We start from the raw sequence: 20051 nt of genomic DNA, 5'->3' as shown, positions 1-20051 counted from the left end.
AGTGGCTAAAGGAGAACAGAGCAGTGGAACGCAGGGAAACTAGTTCAGATGCGTCCCTTTTCATTTACTAGGAAAGGAAGGGACTGACAGTTATTTATCTGGTTTTAGAGTGGTGAAAGAGATTCTGTTTCCAGGAAACCCAGATCCTTGTGACAGTTATGACACGCAGTGGTGGGTTTGATATTGGAATGAAGGAAGTGGTGGGTTTGATATTGGAATGAAGGAAGTGGTGGGTTTGATATTGGAATGAATGAAGTTTTACGGAGTGATGCACCCTGGACCGTCACTGGCTTTAGCCATCATCGCATGTTTTCTGCAGAGATACTTCTGTGAAAGTCTCTGGGACAAGGAAGAAGGTACTTATCTTTATTATCAAACAATTGTATAAAACAACATTTATAGATTTTTACCAGGTAAAATCCATGTGCATGTAGACATATCATATGCCTTCAGTATTAATTGCATTATACGTACATCTGTGTGGAATGAGAGATGTCTGACACGTGTAGGTTTGAAGCCAGGCTCAGAGACGTACGGCTACAAAGCTTTCTCTGGGGAGGGGTTTGTCATGCAATGTACCAAACCACAGTCCGCCGGCCTCTGTGAGCGCCTCTACAACATCACAGCCAGCTCTGAGGAAGCTGATTGGTCGAAGGCCGAGGGGGAAACCAACAGAGACAGAGATGACGGGGCCGTGACAGGAAGGGGGAACGCGCTCTGGTTCTCTACCGTTACTGCAAAGGACTCTGGGAAGTACACATGCCACACAGGGTAGGTAGTCTGTTGACGGTCTTTGGGTAGGCCCTTCTCTTTCACAGGATAGGTCACCTGTATTGACTCTGTTTGGGTAGGCCCCTCTCTCTGTTTCACAGGGTAGGTAGTCTGTATTGACTCTGTTTGGGTAGGCCCCTCTCTCTGTTTCACAGGGTAGGTAGTCTGTATTGACTCTGTTTGGGTAGGCCCCTCTCTCTGTTTCACAGGGTAGGTAGTCTGTATTGACTCTGTTTGGGTAGGCCCCTCTCTCTGTTTCACAGGGTAGGTAGTCCGTTTTCACTCTGTTTGGGTAGGCCCCTCTCTCTGTTTCACAGGGTAGGTAGTCCGTTTTTACTCTGTTTGGGTAGGCCCCTCTCTCTCTTTCACAGGGTAGGTAGTCCGTTTTTACTCTGTTTGGGTAGGCCCCTCTCTCTGTTTCACAGGGTAGGTAGTCTGTGTTGACTCTGTTTGGGTAGGCCCCTCTCTCTGTTTCCACAGGGTAGGTAGTCTGTATTGACTCTGTTTGGGTAGACCCCTCTCTCTGTTTCCACAGGGTAGGTGGTCTGTATTGACTCTGTTTGGGTAGGCCCCTCTCTCTGTTTCCACAGGGTAGGTAGTCTGTATTGACTCTGTTTGGGTAGGCCCCTCTCTCTGTTTCCACAGGGTAGGTAGTCTGTATTGACTCTGTTTGGGTAGGCCCCTCTCTCTGTTTCCACAGGGTAGGTAGTCTGTATTGACTCTGTTTGGGTAGGCCCCTCTCTCTGTTTCCACAGGGTAGGTAGTCTGTATTGACTCTGTTTGGGTAGGCCCCTCTCTCTGTTTCCTGCCCTTTGATCAGAAGAAGTGAGAGAAGCTTTGGTGGAATGGACGGATGAAGTGAAGTAGTGTAACTCTCCAAAACATGCCACGTCATTACATGAATTCTCTTCAGGACCAAAACGCCTTCACAAAGACAGTACAAATGCGGTTACTTACTTTGAACCGTTTGCCTGGGTTTGATTTTGAAAAACAGTTTGCCTATATTTGACCTTTCCAAGACACAATGTGTGAATTTGAATGTGTGTTGTTATTATCACAGTGGTATGGTGATCCACGTCTATGTGGAGGTGCTGGAGAGGGCCAGCCTGGGGTGCAGGGACACAGAGGAGAACAGAGTCACTCTGGTTCTGGGCAAAGGTGGCAGGATCCCATGCCCTGGGATCAAATGTCGGACACAGAGGTCAGAGGTCACATGGTACAAGGTGATTATTCCAGCAGATTTTTGGATGGATGAATGGATGGATGGTTGGATGGTTGGGTGGATCGATGGATGGTTGGTTGGATGGTTGTGGGTGGGTTTGTGGGTGGGTGGGTTGGTGAGTGGATGGGTGGGTGGGTGTGTAGGTGGGTGGGTGGGTGGGTGGGTGGGAGGTTGGGTGGGTGTAGGTGGGTGGTTGGATGGGTGGGTGGGGTTGGTTGGGTGGGTGGGTGGTGTAGGTGGGTGGTGGATGGGTGGGTGGGTAGGTGGGTGGTTGGTTGGGTGGGTGTGTAGGTGGGTGGTTGGTTGGGTGGGTGTGTAGGTGGGTAGGTGGGTGGTTGGTTGGGTGGGTGTGTAGGTAGGTGTGTAGGTGGGTAGGTGGGTAGGTGTGTAGGTGGGTGGGTGGGTGGGTGGGTGGTTGGTTGGTTGGGTGGGTGGGTGGGTAGGTGGGTAGGTGGGTGGTTGGTTGGTTGGGTAGGTGTGTAGGTGGGTGGTTGGTTGGGTAGGTGGGTGGGTAGGTAGGTGGGTGGGTAGGTAGGTGGGTGGGTGGTATATTGATGGACTGCAGGTTTTACCTGATGTTTGTTTCTCTTCAGAATGTAATTATGGTATCATTCCACTGCATCTAAGACTTTACACAAACTCCTAACCTTTAGTAAACACAAGTACAAGCCTTACACACCCATGTGACCGGTTACACACCTGCTCACCTGTGACAGGTCAACACATGCATGGAATAAATAGACGAACGGACAAAGAAATGAACAAACCACTGAACAGGCAAACAAGTGAATAATGGCTTTACATCATGGGTTTCTCTGCAGGATGCCAGGCCTGTGTGTGAGATACAGGATAAGAGGACTATCTCTGTGGTAGACAGGTATACTCTTCTGCTGGGCACTGTCTATGTGAGTGATGCTACAGTGTATTTCTGTGACTACACCTACGAAGAAAACGGGATCCCCTGGACAGTCAGGAGATCTGTTAACGTCTCGGTCATACGTAAGTACGGGAGGACTGTCGCTGCAGGCTCTGTCTCCCAACACACAAGATGAACGCACGCCCATACACACACCACACAAGAGCGTTCAGATGAACACACACCCATACACACACCACACAAGCACGATCACATGCACGCACTTACGAATCGCACACACACCACACATGCTCGTACACATACTGTACACACACATTCTAGTAAATGTCACTTTTACCTCCACAGCCGCTGACACCAAAGACCCTCCACAGATTACTTATCCCCATGGCAACGAGGAGGGCGTGGAGCTGGGTGAGTGCAGAGCCTGAGGTTGAATGATTGATTTGATGATGGCTGGTGTATAGAGTAGGATCACTGTGTTTCTCCAGTTTATGGCTTCGTCCTAAATGGCATCTTATTCCCTATATAGTGCACTACTTTAGACCAGAGCCCTATAGGGTAGTGCACTACTTTAGACCAGAGCCCTATGGGGTAGTGCACTACTTTAGACCAGAGCCCTATGGGGTAGTGCACTACTTTAGACCAGAGCCCTATGGGGTAGTGCACTACTTTAGACCAGAGCCCTATGGGGTAGTGCACTACTTTAGACCAGAGCCCTATGGGGTAGTGCACTACTGTAGACCAGAGACATATGGGGTAGTGCACTACTTTAGACCAGAGCCCTATAGGGTAGTGCACTACTTTAGACCAGAGACCTATGGGGTAGTGCACTACTTTAGACCAGAGCCCTATGAGGTAGTGCACTACTTTAGACCAGAGCCCTATGGGGTAGTGCACTACTTTAGACCAGAGCCCTATGGGGTAGTGCACTACTTTAGACCAGAGCCCTATGGGGTAGTGCACTACTTTAGACCAGAGCCCTATGGGGTAGTGCACTACTTTAGACCAGAGCCCTATAGGGTAGTGCACTACTGTAGACCAGAGACATATGGGGTAGTGCACTACTTTAGACCAGAGCCCTATGGGGTAGTACACTACTTTAGACCAGAGCCCTATGGGGTAGTGCACTACTTTAGACTAGAGACCTATGGGGTAGTGCACTACTTTAGACCAGAGCCCTATAGGGTAGTGCACTACTTTAGACCAGAGCCCTATGGGGTAGTGCACTACTTTAGACCAGAGACCTATGGGGTAGTGCACTACTTTAGACCAGAGCCCTATGGGGTAGTGCACTACTTTAGACCAGAGACATATGGGGTAGTGCACTACTTTAGACCAGAGCCCTATGGGGTAGTGCACTACTTTAGACCAGAGCCCTATGGGGTAGTGCACTACTTTAGACCAGAGCCCTATGGGGTAGTGCACTACTTTAGACCAGAGCCCTATGGGGTAGTGCACTACTTTAGACCAGATCCCTATGGGGTAGTGCACTACTTTAGACCAGAGCCCTATGGGGTAGTACACTACTTTAGACCAGAGCCCTATGGGGTAGTGCACTACTTTAGACCAGAGACCTATGAGGTAGTGCACTACTTTAGACCAGAGCCCTATGGGGTAGTGCACTACTTTAGACCAGAGCCCTATGGGGTAGTGCACTACTTTAGACCAGATCCCTATGGGGTAGTGCACTACTTTAGACCAGAGCCCTATGGGGTAGTGCACTACTTTAGACCAGAGCCCTATGGGGTAGTGCACTACTTTAGACCAGAGCCCTATGGGGTAGTGCACTACTTTAGACCAGAGCCCTATGGGGTAGTGCACTACTTTAGACCAGAGACCTATGGGGTAGTGCACTACTTTAGACCAGAGACCTATGGGGTAGTGCACTACTTTAGACCAGAGCCCTATGGGGTAGTGCACTACTTTAGACCAGAGACCTATGGGGTAGTGCACTACTTTAGACCAGAGCCCTATGGGGTAGTGCACTACTTTAGACCAGATCCCTATGGGGTAGTGCACTACTTTAGACCAGAGCCCTATGGGGTAGTGCACTACTTTAGACCAGAGCCCTATGGGGTAGTGCACTACTTTAGACCAGAGCCCTATGGGGTAGTGCACTACTTTAGACCAGAGCCCTATGGGGTAGTGCACTACTTTAGACCAGAGCCCTATGGGGTAGTGCACTACTTTAGACCTGAGCCCTATGGGGTAGTGCACTACTTTAGACCAGATCCCTATGGGGTAGTGCACTACTTTAGACCAGAGCCCTATGGGGTAGTGCACTACTTTAGACCAGAGCCCTATGGGGTAGTGCACTACTTTAGACCAGAGCCCTATGGGGTAGTGCACTACTTTAGACCACAGCCCTATGGGGTAGTGCACTACTTTAGACCAGAGCCCTATGGGGTAGTGCACTACTTTAGACCAGAGCCCTATGGGGTAGTGCACTACTTTAGACCAGAGACCTATGGGGTAGTGCACTACTTTAGACCAGAGCCCTATGGGGTAGTGCACTACTTTAGACTAGAGCCCTATGAGGTAGTGCACTATATAGGTAATGGGGATGCAACCTAGTCCTTATATCAACCCTCTATTCCCCAGGGGAGCCTCATAATCTGAGCTGTCAGGTGCATTTTGGGTTCCAGAGGACCTTTGACCCAGTGGTCCAGTGGTGGATCAGTTCCCATAGCAACCATGAAGGCATGATGAATCTGATGGAGATGGAAGCACAGTGAGTTGGATCTCATTCTTGTTGTTGATGCTCGTCATGTATTATTGTATATTAAGCATTAACATTAATGAATGGAATGATTCATTCATTAAACTTGTTTTTGTCAGGCACCCCACCTATCATTAAAATAACAATGTGTATCACTGTAGGCTATGCCTACGTCCCAAAATGGCACCCTAGTCCCTACATAGTGCACAGTGTACTTTATAGAGAACAGGATGCCATTTGGGCAACAACCAAATCAAATCAAATCAAATATATTTATACAGCCCTTCTTACATCAGCTGATATCTCAAAGTGCTGTACAGAAATCCAGCCTAAAACCCCAAACAGCAAGAAATGCAGGTGTAGAAGCACGGTGGCTAGGAAAAACTCCCTAGAAAGGCAGGAACCTTGGAAGAAACCTAGAGAGGAACCAGGCTATGTGGGGTGGCCAGTCCTCTTCTGGCTGTGCCGGGTGGAGATTATAACAGAACATGGCCAAGATGTTCAAATGTTCATAAATGACCAGCATGGTCCAATAATAATAATCACATTAGTTGTCGAGGGTGCAACAGGTCAGCACCTCAGGAGTAAATGTCAGTTGGCTTTTCGTAGTCGACCAGAGGGTCACCTTCTGGTTCCTCTCCAGGCAGGTGTGGGAAAGGAGTATTGAAGAGTTGGAGTTCACGGTCACCAGGACAGCTCAAATCCCAGAGGTGACCCAGCTACACCTGGACTCCACCTTCACCTGTCTGGCCCAGAACTCTGTAGGCAACAGCAGCGCCACCATCAGGCTGACAAGGAAATCTGCAGGTACCAGAAGAATACTGATGGGGTGCATCTCAATCATCTCTCCTTTCTCCCCAAGTGTGCACTTGTTCACTTCCCTTCATGGATTTTGAATGAAATGACTGTTTTATGACAACTCCCTCTGGCACCTGCCTGGTCCAATCCAATGCTTTTCAATTGGTTGGGAGTAATGAACAAGTTCACACATCTAGAGGAAGTAGAGATTATTGGAACGCAGCCCTAGTCTCTCATTGCATCTGATTTGGTTCTGGGTACCAAGGTTAGCCTAACTGGTTACCAACGTAGTTAGAGCAGTAAAAATAAATGTTTTGTCATACCCGTGGTATACGGCTGTCAGCCAATCAGCATTCAGGACTGGAACCACCCCGTTTATAATGTGTATTTTGTAATGTTGTTTCAGTTTCCCGTGTGCTGGTGATAGTGTGTCCGGTGGTGTCTCTGCTGTTTGTAGCTGGGATGGGCATTACAGTGCACGTCTACTGGCTAGAGATCTCTATTCTCTACAGAATCTACCTCCCATACAAACAGACCACCACAGGTCAGAAACACATCTCTCTCTCTCTCTCACTCACTCACTCACTCACTCAGACAGACAGACAGACAGACAGACAGACAGACAGATAAGATAAGATAAGATATAAGGAAAACAAATCACAGGATATCTTAATTTAGGGTTTTCTCCTCCCATTCTTACCAAGTATCTAATGGTTGATATATGGTGTCCATCTCCTCCACTCCCAATCTTACACACACATGAAAACACACACTGTCAGATAAAAGCTATCTAGCATCTAGGCAAACCTCAAATCTAGCCATCAGGAAATGACTGTTTCAACTTGACTAGTTACAACCTCAAACCACACAGAAATATGGCTGGGTGTTCTGGAAAAAAAAGCCAGTTGTTGTCAGTTCTTTGAAATTACGTCATAACTGTCATAACTGTTCTAACTGTGATCACTGTCCTAACTGTCATCACTGTCCTAACTGTCATCACTGTGATCACTGTCCTAATTGTCATCACTGCCCTAACTGTGATCACTGTCCTAACTGTTCTAACTGTGATCACTGTCATAACTGTCCTAACTATCATCACTGTCCTAACTGTCATCACTGTCCTAATTGTCATCACTGTCCTAACTGTTCTAACTGTGATCACTGTCATAACTGTCATCACTATCCTAACTGTGATCACTGTCCTAACTGTGATCACTGTCATCACTGTCCTGTGATCACTGTCCTAACTGTCATCACTGTCCTAACTGTGATCACTGCCATCACTGTCCTAACTGTGATCACTGTCATAACTGTCATCACTGTCCTAACTGTCATAACTGTGATCACTGTCATAACTGTTCTAACTGTGATCACTGTCCTAACTGTTCTAACTGTGATCACTGTCATAACTGTTCTAACTGTCATCACTGTCCTAACTGTGATCACTGTCCTAACTGTGATCACTGTCCCAACTGTTCTAACTGTGATCACTGTCATCACTGTCCTAACTGTGATCACTGTCCTAACTGTGATCACTGTCCTAACTGTGATCACTGTCCTAACTGTCATCACTGTCCTAACTGTGATCACTGTCCTAACTGTGATCACTGTCCTAACTGTCATCACTGCCCTGTCATAACTGTGATCACTGTCCTAACTGTCATCACTGTCCTAACTGTGATCACTGTCCTAACTGTCATCACTGTCCTAACTGTGATCACTGTCCTAACTGTGATCACTGCCCTAACTGTCATCACTGTCCTAACTGTCATCACTGTCCTAACTGTGATCACTGTCCTAACTGTCCTAACTGTGATCACTGTCCTAACTGTCATCACTGCCCTAACTGTCATCACTGCCCTAACTGTCATCACTGGCATCACTGTCCTAACTGTGATCACTGTCCTAACTGTCATCACTGTCCTAACTGTCATCACTGCCCTAACTGTGATCACTGTCCTAACTGTCATCACTGTCCTAACGGTCATCACTGTCCTAAATCAGTCAATTCGGGAAGTATCCTGAAATTGTAAAAAGAACACCTATTTTCAATGATTCATCAATAAACTGTATTGACCCTGTAGATGAATGTCTCTTCTATCTCCTTCCCTGTATTGACTGTAACCTGAATGTCTCTTCTGTCTCCTTCCCTGTATTGACTCTGTAGATTAATGTCTCTTCTCTCTCCTTCCCTGTATTGACTCTGTAGATGAATGTCTCTTCTCTCTCCTTCCCTGTATTGACTCTGTAGATGAATGTCTATTCTCTCTCCTTCCCTGTATTGACTCTGTAGATGACAAGGAATATGATGCCTTTGTGTCCTACGTGCCCAGCTCTTCCTCTGAGGAGGCGGGGAGAGGAGGAAGAGAGGAGGCGCTGGAGGTGCTCCTGCCCAAGGTTCTGGAGGGGCAGTGGGGCTACCACCTCTTTCTGCTAGAGAGAGACCTGCTGCCGGGCGGAGGTGGGTTCTAGGTTGCATCCTATTCCCTATTTAGTGTACTACTAAAACGTAGGGTACCATATAGAGAAAGGCTGCCATTTAGGACGCATATTAGTCTGATCCCAGACCAGTTTGTGCTGTAGAGCCAGCCAACGCCCATAGGAGTTGGCTATACTGCACAAACTGATCTAGGTTCAGGTTACAGTTGAGCAGGCCATGTGAATAGAAACAGTCACATTACCAGAGTAGACTGTAAAACATTACCGTTGACAGTTGGCCTAGAGATGGCAGCTTTGAAATGAAATGTATTCTGAAGAATGTGTGGTTCAGAGTCACTGTTCTACTGTCAGATTGGGACAGTCTGCATAGCTATCATGTCAGCCTGCCAAGCATGACACTTGTGTGGTTTTGTGTTTGTGTGTTCTGTGCTTTAGCGTATACAGAGGATGTGGTGTGTGCGATCCGCAGCAGCAGGCGACTGGTGTGTGTCCTGAGTCCTGACTACCTGGCCAGTACCTGTCTGTTTGAACTGGAGACAGGCATCAGAGCCTTACAACAAGACCCACACTTCAGACTCATCCTCATCTGGACCAGCCCCAACCCCAGCACCACCAGCCCCAACCCCAGCACCACCAGCCCCAACCCTAGCACCACCAGCCCCAACCCCAACCCCACCAGCCCCAGTCCTAGCCCCACCAGCCCCAGTCCTAGCCCCACCAGCCCCAACCTCAGTCCTAGCCCCAGCACCACCAGCAGGCCTCTATCTCTACCCCTGTCTCACACCCTGGGCATGGTGACTCCAGCCTCACCGATGCCCCCACTAGTTCGGAGGGCCATCAGAGTCCTGCCTGCTCTGCACTGGACCCCCCAGGACCAGGGAAGGATGATAACTAGCTCCAACTCTGGATCACGGTTCTGGAGATCCCTCCACAAGGCCATGCCAGCCCAGAGTGGGACTGGGACAGACACACAGACACTGTTAGACAGACACACAGACACCCAGGACAGAGGGACTGTTTTGTAGTCGTTAGGGCGGTTCTCCAGTAACTTGACACCTTGTATATATATTTTTGGGGGGTTGAGGGACCTGTGGTTTCATGGTTGTTGCTTCTAAGAATGTGTTGTTACCTCCTGGAACCTGGTAACGTAGTGGTTACCAGGTTCCATGAGGTAAATAGCAGTCAAAGCAGTGGTTCCTGGTAAATAGCAGTCAAAGCAGTGGTTCCTGGTAAATGGCAGTCAAAGCAGTGGTTCCTGGTAAATGGCAGTCAAAGCAGTGGTTCCTGGTAAATGGCAGTCAAAGCAGTGGTTCCTGGTAAATAGCAGTCAAAGCAGTGGTTCCTGGTAAATAGCAGTCAAAGCAGTGGTTCCTGGTAAATAGCAGTCAAAGCAGTGGTTCCTGGTAAATAGCAGTCAAAGCAGTGGTTCCTGGTAAATGGCAGTCAAAGCAGTGGTTCCTGGTAAATAGCAGTCAAAGCAGTGGTTCCTGGTAAATGGCAGTCAAAGCAGTGGTTCCTGGTAAATAGCAGTCAAAGCAGTGGTTCCTGGTAAATAGCAGTCAAAGCAGTGGTTCCTGGTAAATGGCAGTCAAAGCAGTGGTTCCTGGTAAATAGCAGTCAAAGCAGTGGTTCCTGGTAAATGGCAGTCAAAGCAGTGGTTCCTGGTAAATGGCAGTCAAAGCAGTGGTTCCTGGTAAATAGCAGTCAAAGCAGTGGTTCCTGGTAAATAGCAGTCAAAGCAGTGGTTCCTGGTAAATAGCAGTCAAAGCAGTGGTTCCTGGTAAATAGCAGTCAAAGCAGTGGTTCCTGGTAAATGGCAGTCAAAGCAGTGGTTCCTGGTAAATGGCAGTCAAAGCAGTGGTTCCTGGTAAATGGCAGTCAAAGCAGTGGTTCCTGGTAAATAGCAGTCAAAGCAGTGGTTCCTGGTAAATAGCAGTCAAAGCAGTGGTTCCTGGTAAATGGCAGTCAAAGCAGTGGTTCCTGGTAAATAGCAGTCAAAGCAGTGGTTCCTGGTAAATGGCAGTCAAAGCAGTGGTTCCTGGTAAATAGCAGTCAAAGCAGTGGTTCCTGGTAAATGGCAGTCAAAGCAGTGGTTCCTGGTAAATGGCAGTCAAAGCAGTGGTTCCTGGTAAATAGCAGTCAAAGCAGTGGTTCCTGGTAAATGGCAGTCAAAGCAGTGGTTCCTGGTAAATAGCAGTCAAAGCAGTGGTTCCTGGTAAATAGCAGTCAAAGCAGTGGTTCCTGGTAAATAGCAGTCAAAGCAGTGGTTCCTGGTAAATAGCAGTCAAAGCAGTGGTTCCTGGTAAATGGCAGTCAAAGCAGTGGTTCCTGGTAAATAGCAGTCAAAGCAGTGGTTCCTGGTAAATAGCAGTCAAAGCAGTGGTTCCTGGTAAATGGCAGTCAAAGCAGTGGTTCCTGGTAAATAGCAGTCAAAGCAGTGGTTCCTGGTAAATGGCAGTCAAAGCAGTGGTTCCTGGTAAATAGCAGTCAAAGCAGTGGTTCCTGGTAAATGGCAGTCAAAGCAGTGGTTCCTGGTAAATAGCAGTCAAAGCAGTGGTTCCTGGTAAATAGCAGTCAAAGCAGTGGTTCCTGGTAAATGGCAGTCAAAGCAGTGGTTCCTGGTAAATAGCAGTCAAAGCAGTGGTTCCTGGTAAATAGCAGTCAAAGCAGTGGTTCCTGGTAAATGGCAGTCAAAGCAGTGGTTCCTGGTAAATAGCAGTCAAAGCAGTGGTTCCTGGTAAATAGCAGTCAAAGCAGTGGTTCCTGGTAAATAGCAGTCAAAGCAGTGGTTCCTGGTAAATGGCAGTCAAAGCAGTGGTTCCTGGTAAATGGCAGTCAAAGCAGTGGTTCCTGGTAAATGGCAGTCAAAGCAGATCCTGGGTGTATTCTTTTTTCAGTAATTAGTCTTTTAAACCAACCAGGTCAGGTTTTTTCTCCAATAACTGTGCTAAAGATCAGAGTCCTTAAAGCACACCGTAGCATAAGGTTTTGGACCATAGCAAAACCTTGGGCAAACGGAAAATGTTTCGCAACGAAAACTACTTTCTATTGAACAAATTCAGGTTCTGTCCCAGTTTCTCTTGCTTCTGTTGAGTTCTGTTTGTTTCCTAGTTAATACACCCCAGAAGAGGTAGAGTATTTATTTATATTACATACGAACTACAGTACAGAGAAGGACCTAACATACTTGCATAAGCTACAGTTAAAGACAGCTGTTGACAGCGGAATAATTAAGTTTCTTTATGTGAAGGAAAAAACGCTTAGGTCACGTCTTTCCATTTTGAAAGAATATAACAGCACAGATAGAACAATAAGAGCGATATTTCACCGGGTGTGTGAATGTGAAGCATCCGCTTGTTCTGCCCACTGCGGCTCATTCATTCCCCTTTTGAAACAACAGGCTGTGGTCCATCTTGGTTTAGTTATCTTTGATAATTACTGTCCTCCGCTCCTCTTCTTATACCCAGTAACATCATCAAGATTGTCATTGAGGCTTTACATTATTTATGCATTTGAAGAATGTATATGATACACTGGTATGTGCATTGTGGTTCAATTGCTTTTTTTTTGTTGCATAAATATCATTAAAAAAGACATTTCATTTTGGAATTGAATGTACGTTTATTGTCCTAATATGAATATTTCTACATGTCAACCTCAGACACGGGAGAAATGGTTCCTGTCTGGGATCACTCTGTAAAGGCATGACAGACAGGGAGGGAAAGGCCAGGGGTGAAAACCCTGGCAGGACTGTTATAAGGTAGTGATATATCCTAGATGAGGCAAACTATTATTAAGTTGTCTTGAAGCTCCCTTTCCCAAAACGTATCCTCATTGCTCTGAACTACACCCACTCCAGTCTGCTATATAACACACACACACACACACACACACACACACACACACACACACACACACACACACACGCTTAAAACAAAACAAAAAAATATGCTTGATAGCACGAACGTCTCACCATCATTACATAGCAGTATGTACATTGTTTTTACACCATCGTCAACAGACAAACGAAGAGAAAAAGCAACTCAATCAAGGTGACATCATCCCACACAAAAGCAAACATGGTGTGCCGTTTGACTGTTGTCATTAGCAACCCAGTAAGGCCGAGCCCTACTGGTCTTACTGTGACTAATAACCAATGAGGCCGAGCCCTACTGGTCTTACTGTGACTAATAACCAATGAGGTGGAGCCCTATTGGTCAGTGTCCGTCTGAGACTTGAGCTTCCTCTCCCAGAGCTTCTGGTGGTCGGAGAATCCCTGCTTCCCCTTGTTGAAGGAGTTGGGGCCTGCTGACGTGGGCGTCTCCCTGAGGTGAACATAGAGAGTTATGTGTGGTAGTGGACCTAAAGGTTGCTGGAACCACTGCGGTCTGAACTGGTGCGTTGACCAAAATGAAAACATCACATTGACTAGTAGTAGGTCCACGCTCAAATGACCAATGCAAACACGTGTTGGTCATCACGCCTGGTTCAAATCCACCCAAAATTGTAACCGATTCCCTATATAGTGCCATACTTTGGGCCAGAGGTCTCTCCAAAGTGGTCAATATTAGTTAACTAATAGGCAATAGGATGCCGTTTCAGAGACGCACACTGGGTAGAATACTTGACAAGGATCTAGGAATAGGTACATCACATTTCAGTGATTTATGAACAGAGTATTATGTCAGAAAACCTGGCATTTCAGATAACATTTGTGAGATGTTGTAAAAACATTTTGAGATAATAATTCAAACGTTGTGCTTCTTACCTGCCAATGTTCTTCATCCTCATCTTGGCTTCTGCAGGCATCTCCTCTTCACTCTGTCAGAGGAGAAAACAGCTGTTATTACAGCTCTGTGGTTAGAGCACAGGCATCAACATTGATGTTTCACTGCATATGACAGTTTGTTTGCACAACCTATTAATCTATTGGGATATCGTGTGGTGTGTGTGTGTGTGTGTATGAAGGCGTACGCATGCTTCCCAACCAAAACAGTTTGTGCATATATTGTGATGTCATTTTGTGACATTTTTGTTTGTTTTGGATTTCGGTGAAGGGTTTTTCAGGTGTTTGGGTACACAACAGAGGCAAGCCGAAGTTCGGAGCGGAAGTGTACGCTCCTTCGTCTCTGATTGGTCAACAGTAGGGATTCTTCAGTATAGTCTGTCATTCAATGAGAGATGACTTTTCTTTGAAAAATACTGCAAGAAACATCTTAGTTAGATGTGAACTTACACGGGAAAAAAACAACTTCTAAACTAATTACATTTCTTGAGTTCTTTTTTTATTAATTCGGACTATTTTGAGGAAGTGTATACTGGCTACGGTGTCTCAAAATGGACAAACAGTACTATTGCAGCTTTTTTCAAATTTTTCCAGCAAAGTTATTTTAAGGGAGTATGCAAGCACTCTCGTTCGGTTCGGCTAGCCAAGTTTGGCTCGGTGCCAGCCGAAATGAAGCCAGCCCTTAACTCACATCATCAGAGTCAACATTGAAAACCGAGGCCAGAGCTGGTTTCTTGGCAGGTACAGGTACAGGCTCTTTGGGTTTCTAAAATGGAGAGATACACACATCTGTCAACCACACACACTGAGATAGATGTCACACACACACTAACCCTAATGGTACTCACACTAGCACCCAGCTTGATGGAGATGGGCGCAGGCTTCTTTATAGGCTGGCTGATCAGACCAAATCCTATCTTGGAGACTTTGGGGGCTGGGGGTACCGGGTGGCTCGAGGTGGACACCTTCCCCGGGCCAGGGCTGACCTCCTGGGCCGAGCGTTTCCCCCCTCCTCCAGTGCTGGAAGAGACAGTCTTAGTTTTCACACTGCCTTCCTTCTCCTCCGGTCCTGCTGGAGGCGAAACAACTTACCAAGGTGAGCAACTGTTGCCTGGGAAACCAAGGATGAGCTACTGTTACCTGGGAGTGGTTGCCGGGTTACCGGTAGGTGGGTGAACCCATAGAGATCCTATTAAAGGAATTCCTAATTTTATGGGTGAACCTGTTTGGAAGTTGGTGTGTGAAAGCACCAAACACTCCCACTACTGTTGCGGTTATGCTCGGTATTTTGGTCATAAACCTAGCTAGTTATTTTAACACTATTGCAATTTTCCACATAGCATATGTGCATGCATAGCCTATAGTTTATTGCATATCATGTTACAGATTTTTTTTACGTTCAACGCATGTTGCATCCTATGCATTTATCTGTCTTAGCTAGCTAAATGTGTCTTCTTTTTGAAACTGGCTGCATGCCAAGTGAAGCCCATATTAGTTGTGTTTACCGACAAAAGTATTTGAAAAACAATCGTAAACATTGCTCCATCATACATGAGCAGCTGCAATGGCTAACCTAGCGATCTCGCGTAAAGCTAACTAGCTAATAAAACCAGCTATCTAGTTTCATTGGAAACCTGCTAACGTTACATCAATGGCTGCTATCTAGCTAGCTGAATGGGGACAGGCCGAAGCTCCGTTCACAAGCGGACACGATGAGCATGGGAATGTTGTATTAGTTACAGGTGGTCGATGTAACGTTATACTTCTAGTCTTATTTCGACAAGACAGCGATACATTGCCCCTAAAGATGTACTAGTATCACCTCCATCATCGGAGAGCCGCTTGCTGCTGTGCTTGTTGTAGTCCGCCATAACATCAGTGACGATGGAAGAAGCGAATGGGATTTCTCTAACGAGTTGCTACAGAACAGCGCCACCTGTCGTTCTGGAATAGGAATTGTCTGACCACAACAACAACCAAAAACGAACTTACTCCCAATGATTCATACCGAAATCATCAAAGAATAATATACCAATGTATTGTCGTTATCAGATACTTTATGTGTGCATTTGTCTCTGTTTGTTTATGAGTATTTTTTGTGGTTCATGCATTAATCGATAGGTGGCGGTGTGTAACGATTTACAAATCTACCTTTTGAAGCGTCGAAGAAGAACTTCTGTCGTTTTGAAATTACGTCATTAACAGTCGCCGGTGCCACTCGTGTTGTCAAAATGAAATGTTTACAATGAGAATTATCATCATTGTTTTACGTGTTTTTAAACACCGTAAATCGTTTTAGTTAGTCGGTGAGATGTCGGGGTTCAGTTCAGAGCTCATTGACTACCTGGAGGGAAGAATTTCATTCGAGGAGTTTGAAATACGGAGAGAGGAAAGAAAAGCTAAATTGAAGGTAAGTGGGACATCCACTCTGCATGCTGTATTAACGTTGAAAATATCAAACTTGTGTACAAGTTTTGGAGCTCGCAATGATAAAATATGTGCTACTGGAACGCCTTTCACAAATGCCTGTGTTGAAAGCATCTCATCTCGGATCTCTTCTCTCAGGTATCGAACGAAGGGCGTTCAGAGGAAGATGAAGAGATTGGACCAGATGACACTCTCCCCAGCACTTCCCACGGCCGCAGTCCGAGAAAATGTTCTCAAAAACGGCCCGCAGGTGTGTGTCTCCACTTGTTCAGTCATGTGACTGCTTGGGTTCGGAACATGGATATTCTGCTTCCCACAATCTTCAATTAGCCCGCTGAGCTAAAGCCTAGGCACTCTTCATGTATTCTTATGCAATTCCAGTCAAGTCATTGTTGTATGCCAACTATCCACCTCTTCTGTCCTTGCCAGCGGATCCCGAGGAAGGCGTCAGCCCCTCTGTCCAGAAGGCCTTTGCCTCGATGATGGAGGAGGGAACAGAGACTGAACAGACTGAGGAAGAGGAAGAGGAGGAGGATGATGATGAAGACAACGATGACGATTATGAAGAAGAGGAAGAGGAGGATTCAGAGGAGGAGAGGAAGGTTGAAGCTAAGGGAGATGAGGAAGGGCCCTCAGCTGGGGATGTCTTTGCTCTGGAAATGGAGCTTAACCGAGAGAACAAGAAGATGATGAAGGTGAAAATGAGATAAAGGCCCGTCTTCATTCTAACAGGGTTCACAAGACTGTTAGCCCTCTGAGCCTTGACATTAGATCAGTTAGCCATAGTTTGACAATAGATGTGTTGTGTATGCAATAATAGTTTAATTATGACTCGTCTCAGGCAGAGTTAGGCTAGTCACCATTTGCGCCGGGTTCACTGAAACGCTTCTGTTGCACTTGGTCAGGATGCAGTGTTTGTTGACATGGGACTATTGATGGTGATTGTGTACTGTTCAGGAGAGACGTAACCGCAGCAAGCTGCCCCGGGCCCTAAGGGGCCTCATGGGAGAAGCCAACATCCGTTACGCCCGCGGAGACAAGGAGGACGCCGTCCTGATGTGTATGGAGATCATCAGACAGGGTAGGTAGTGTTCAGGACAGAGGAGATCATCAGACAGGATGGGTAGTGTTCCAGGATAGAGGAGATCATCAGACAGGATGGGTAGTGTTCAGGACAGAGGAGATCATCAGACAGGATGGGTAGTGTTCAGGACAGAGGAGATCATCAGACAGGATGGGTAGTGTTCAGGACAGAGGAGATCATCAGACAGGGTAGGTAGTGTTCAGGACAGAGGAGATCATCAGACAGGATGGGCAGTGTCCAGGACAGAGGAGATCATCAGACAGGATGGGTAGTGTTCAGGACAGAGGAGATCATCAGACAGGATGGGTAGTGTTCCAGGATAGAGGAGATCATCAGACAGGATGGGTAGTGTTCAGGACAGAGGAGATCATCAGACAGGATGGGTAGTGTTCAGGACAGAGGAGATCATCAGACAGGATGGGTAGTGTTCAGGACAGAGGAGATCATCAGACAGGGTAGGTAGTGTTCAGTCATCAGACAGGATGGGCAGTGTCCAGGACAGAGGAGATCATCAGACAGGATGGGTAGTGTTCAGGACAGAGGAGATCATCAGACAGGATGGGTAGTGTTCAGGACAGAGGAGATCATCAGACAGGGTGGGTAGTGTTCAGGACAGAGGAGATAATCAGACAGGGTGGGCAGTATTCCAGGCCAGAGGAGGAACAGACCAAGGAACAGACAGGGCATTTATTTGTCACTAGACACTGCTATAGTAGCCATCTCAATTCAATTGTAGAGACTTATGCTGCATTCAGGACATGCTGTAACTAGGAAACTGAAAACTCTGAGAAAGATGATATCCGAATTTCCCACTTGGAAAGTATCAGAATCATCCAATAGGTAGCTCTACCCAAATAGCTTATGTTCATTTTAACTGGGAGGTTCAGAGTTTCCGACTTGTCATGAATGCAGCATTACTGACTGATCTGAATTCATCAAAGTTGTCTTTAAAAATATATATATTAACCAGGGAGTGTCAATGAGGGAGGCCTTCCTGTTATACGCTGACTAAAATTGAGTCCCATCTAACCCTTCTATTCACCATTCTCCCACCAGCCCCGCTGGCCTACGAGCCCTTCTCCACCCTGGCTATGATCTATGAAGACCAGGGGGACATGGAGAAGTCTCTACAGTTTGGCCTGATCGCTGCTCATCTCAACCCCAGCGACTGTGAGGAGTGGGTCAAGCTGGCCGACATGTCTCTGGAGCAGGACAACATCAGGCAGGCCATCATCTGCTACACCAAAGGTGAGGTGACCCCTGACCTCTAACCCTGGCCCTCTGACCCCTGACCTCAAACTGCTAAAATATGTTATTTATTTGATTGATTTACTGCTAGTTAGAGGTGGTTGATACTGATGGCCAGTATCTCCGGTACTGATACTGATGGCCAGTATCTCCGGTACTGATACTGATGGCCAGTATCTCCGGTACTGATACTGATGGCCAGTATCTCCGGTACTGATACTGATGGCCAGTATCTCCGGTACTGATACTGATGGCCAGTATCTCCGGTACTGATACTGATGGCCAGTATCTCCGGTACTGATACTGATGGCCAGTATACTGATGGCCAACTAGTGTTGTCTCCGGCTTGAGCTACTCATTTTAATTATCTAAGAATTTCAATCAATCAATGGCAACCTCACTGAAATAATTGTCTCCTAACACATTTCTCTATCCCTGTTTCTTCCTCCCCCTGTCTCTGTCTGTCTCTCTCTCTGTCTGTCTCTCTCTCTGTCTGTCTCTCTCTCTGTCTGTCTCGCTCTCTGTCTCGCTCTCTGTCTGTCTGTGTCTCCCTCCCTCCCTCTCAGCCATTAAGTATGACCCCAGTAATGTGCGCTACCTATGGGAACGTTGCAGCCTGTATGAGCAGGTGGGGGAACACAAGCAGTCCATGGACGGGTACCGTCGTATCCTCAACCTACTGCCCCCTACTGACGGGGAGCACTTCATGCAGCTGTCACGAGACATGGCCAAGTGAGGCTAGTCCGCCCTGCACGTGTACACAGAAACACACAACCAGATACTGTACAAACTCATTCACACCTGTATAGATACAGACAATACACACAAGCAATGGGGGTGTTAGGTTCAGTGTGTAACGGTGATGTGTGTTAGGTTCAGTGTGTAACAGTGATGGGTGTTAGGTTCAGTGTGTAACGGTGATGTGTGTTAGGTTCAGTGTGTAACGGTGATGTGTGTTAGGTTCAGTGTGTAACAGTGATGTGTGTTAGGTTCAGTGTGTTAGGTTCAGTGTGTTAGGTTCAGTGTGTAACAGTGATGTGTGTTAGGTTCAGTGTGTTAGGTTCAGTGTGTTAGGTTCAGTGTGTAACAGTGATGTGTGTTAGGTTCAGTGTATTAGGTTCAGTGTGTAACAGTGATGTGTGTGTGTGTGTGTTAGGTTCAGTGTGTAACAGTGATGTGTGTGTGTGTGTGTTAGGTTCAGTGTGTAACAGTGATGTGTGTGTGTTAGGTTCAGTGTGTTAGGTTCAGTGTGTAACAGTGATGTGTGTTAGGTTCAGTGTGTTAGGTTCAGTGTGTAACAGTGATGTGTGTTAGGTTCAGTGTGTAACAGTGATGTGTGTTAGGTTCAGTGTGTAACAGTGATGTGTGTTAGGTTCAGTGTATTAGGTTCAGTGTGTTAGGTTCAGTGTGTTAGGTTCAGTGTGTAACAGTGATGTGTGTTAGGTTCAGTGTATTAGGTTCAGTGTGTTAGGTTCAGTGTGTAACAGTGATGTGTGTTAGGTTCAGTGTGTTAGGTTCAGTGTGTAACAGTGATGTGTGTTAGGTTCAGTGTGTTAGGTTCAGTGTGTAACAGGGATGTGTGTTAGGTTCAGTGTGTTAGGTTCAGTGTGTTAGGTTCAGTGTGTTAGGTTCAGTGTGTAACGGTGATGTGTGTGTGTGTTAGGTTCAGTGTGTTAGGTT

At 46.6% G+C, this 20051-nt stretch overlaps 3 protein-coding genes across 4 annotated transcripts; 2 read left to right on the top strand and 1 right to left on the bottom strand.

Annotated features, from left to right (window-relative positions):
- The first annotated feature begins 196 nt into the window (after positions 1 to 196).
- On the top strand, positions 197 to 10026 carry LOC139397154 (interleukin-18 receptor accessory protein-like). The gene is made up of 10 exons (XM_071144027.1): positions 197 to 356; positions 510 to 771; positions 1832 to 1994; positions 2815 to 2992; positions 3216 to 3281; positions 5472 to 5601; positions 6233 to 6396; positions 6794 to 6931; positions 8681 to 8848; positions 9262 to 10026. Exons 1-10 carry the CDS (start codon positions 251 to 253, stop codon positions 9849 to 9851), a joined length of 1965 nt encoding a protein of 654 aa, XP_071000128.1. The 5' UTR covers positions 197 to 250; the 3' UTR covers positions 9852 to 10026.
- A 2015-nt stretch (positions 10027 to 12041) lies between these two features.
- Positions 12042 to 15490, bottom strand: LOC139397152 (PEST proteolytic signal-containing nuclear protein-like). 2 transcript variants are annotated; one of them, XM_071144024.1, is made up of 5 exons: positions 15435 to 15490; positions 14461 to 14684; positions 14304 to 14378; positions 13595 to 13647; positions 12042 to 13151 (listed from the first exon to the last, which is right to left on the bottom strand). In XM_071144024.1, exons 1-5 carry the CDS (start codon positions 15481 to 15483, stop codon positions 13037 to 13039), a joined length of 516 nt encoding a protein of 171 aa, XP_071000125.1. In that variant the 5' UTR covers positions 15484 to 15490; the 3' UTR covers positions 12042 to 13036. The 2 variants fall into 2 exon arrangements, with proteins under 2 accessions (XP_071000125.1, XP_071000127.1); XM_071144026.1 differs by having other exon boundaries at positions 14461 to 14681; positions 15435 to 15487.
- A 316-nt stretch (positions 15491 to 15806) lies between these two features.
- On the top strand, positions 15807 to 19103 carry LOC139397149 (general transcription factor 3C polypeptide 3-like; the record flags this gene model as incomplete). The annotated part of the gene is made up of 6 exons (XM_071144021.1): positions 15807 to 16022; positions 16178 to 16289; positions 16469 to 16734; positions 16997 to 17120; positions 18180 to 18371; positions 18938 to 19103. Coding segments are annotated over exons 1-6 (959 nt in total), but the record flags the coding sequence as incomplete, so codon positions are not given.
- Positions 19104 to 20051: the final 948 nt, after the last annotated feature.

Source organism: Oncorhynchus clarkii, unplaced genomic scaffold, assembly GCF_045791955.1.
Source record: "Oncorhynchus clarkii lewisi isolate Uvic-CL-2024 unplaced genomic scaffold, UVic_Ocla_1.0 unplaced_contig_13735_pilon_pilon, whole genome shotgun sequence".
Lineage (NCBI taxonomy): Eukaryota > Metazoa > Chordata > Actinopteri > Salmoniformes > Salmonidae > Oncorhynchus > Oncorhynchus clarkii.
Note: the sequence above shows the minus strand (reverse complement) of the source record. Positions and strands in the feature narration are given on the sequence as shown.

Excerpts from the sequence above, each read along its gene's own strand:
- LOC139397154 (XM_071144027.1), top strand. The coding sequence starts at position 251 with ATGAAGTTTTACGGAGTGATGCACCCTGGACCGTCACTGGCTTTAGCC. Across the intron at positions 6,932-8,680 it reads ATACAAACAGACCACCACAG|ATGACAAGGAATATGATGCC; the intron begins GTCAGAAACACA and ends TTGACTCTGTAG. Across the intron at positions 8,849-9,261 it reads AGACCTGCTGCCGGGCGGAG|CGTATACAGAGGATGTGGTG; the intron begins GTGGGTTCTAGG and ends TCTGTGCTTTAG.
- LOC139397152 (XM_071144024.1), bottom strand. The coding sequence starts at position 15,483 with ATGGCGGACTACAACAAGCACAGCAGCAAGCGGCTCTCCGATGATGGA. Across the intron at positions 14,685-15,434 it reads GCGGCTCTCCGATGATGGAG|CAGGACCGGAGGAGAAGGAA; the intron begins GTGATACTAGTA and ends TTTCGCCTCCAG. Across the intron at positions 13,152-13,594 it reads AGGATGAAGAACATTGGCAG|GGAGACGCCCACGTCAGCAG; the intron begins GTAAGAAGCACA and ends TGTTCACCTCAG.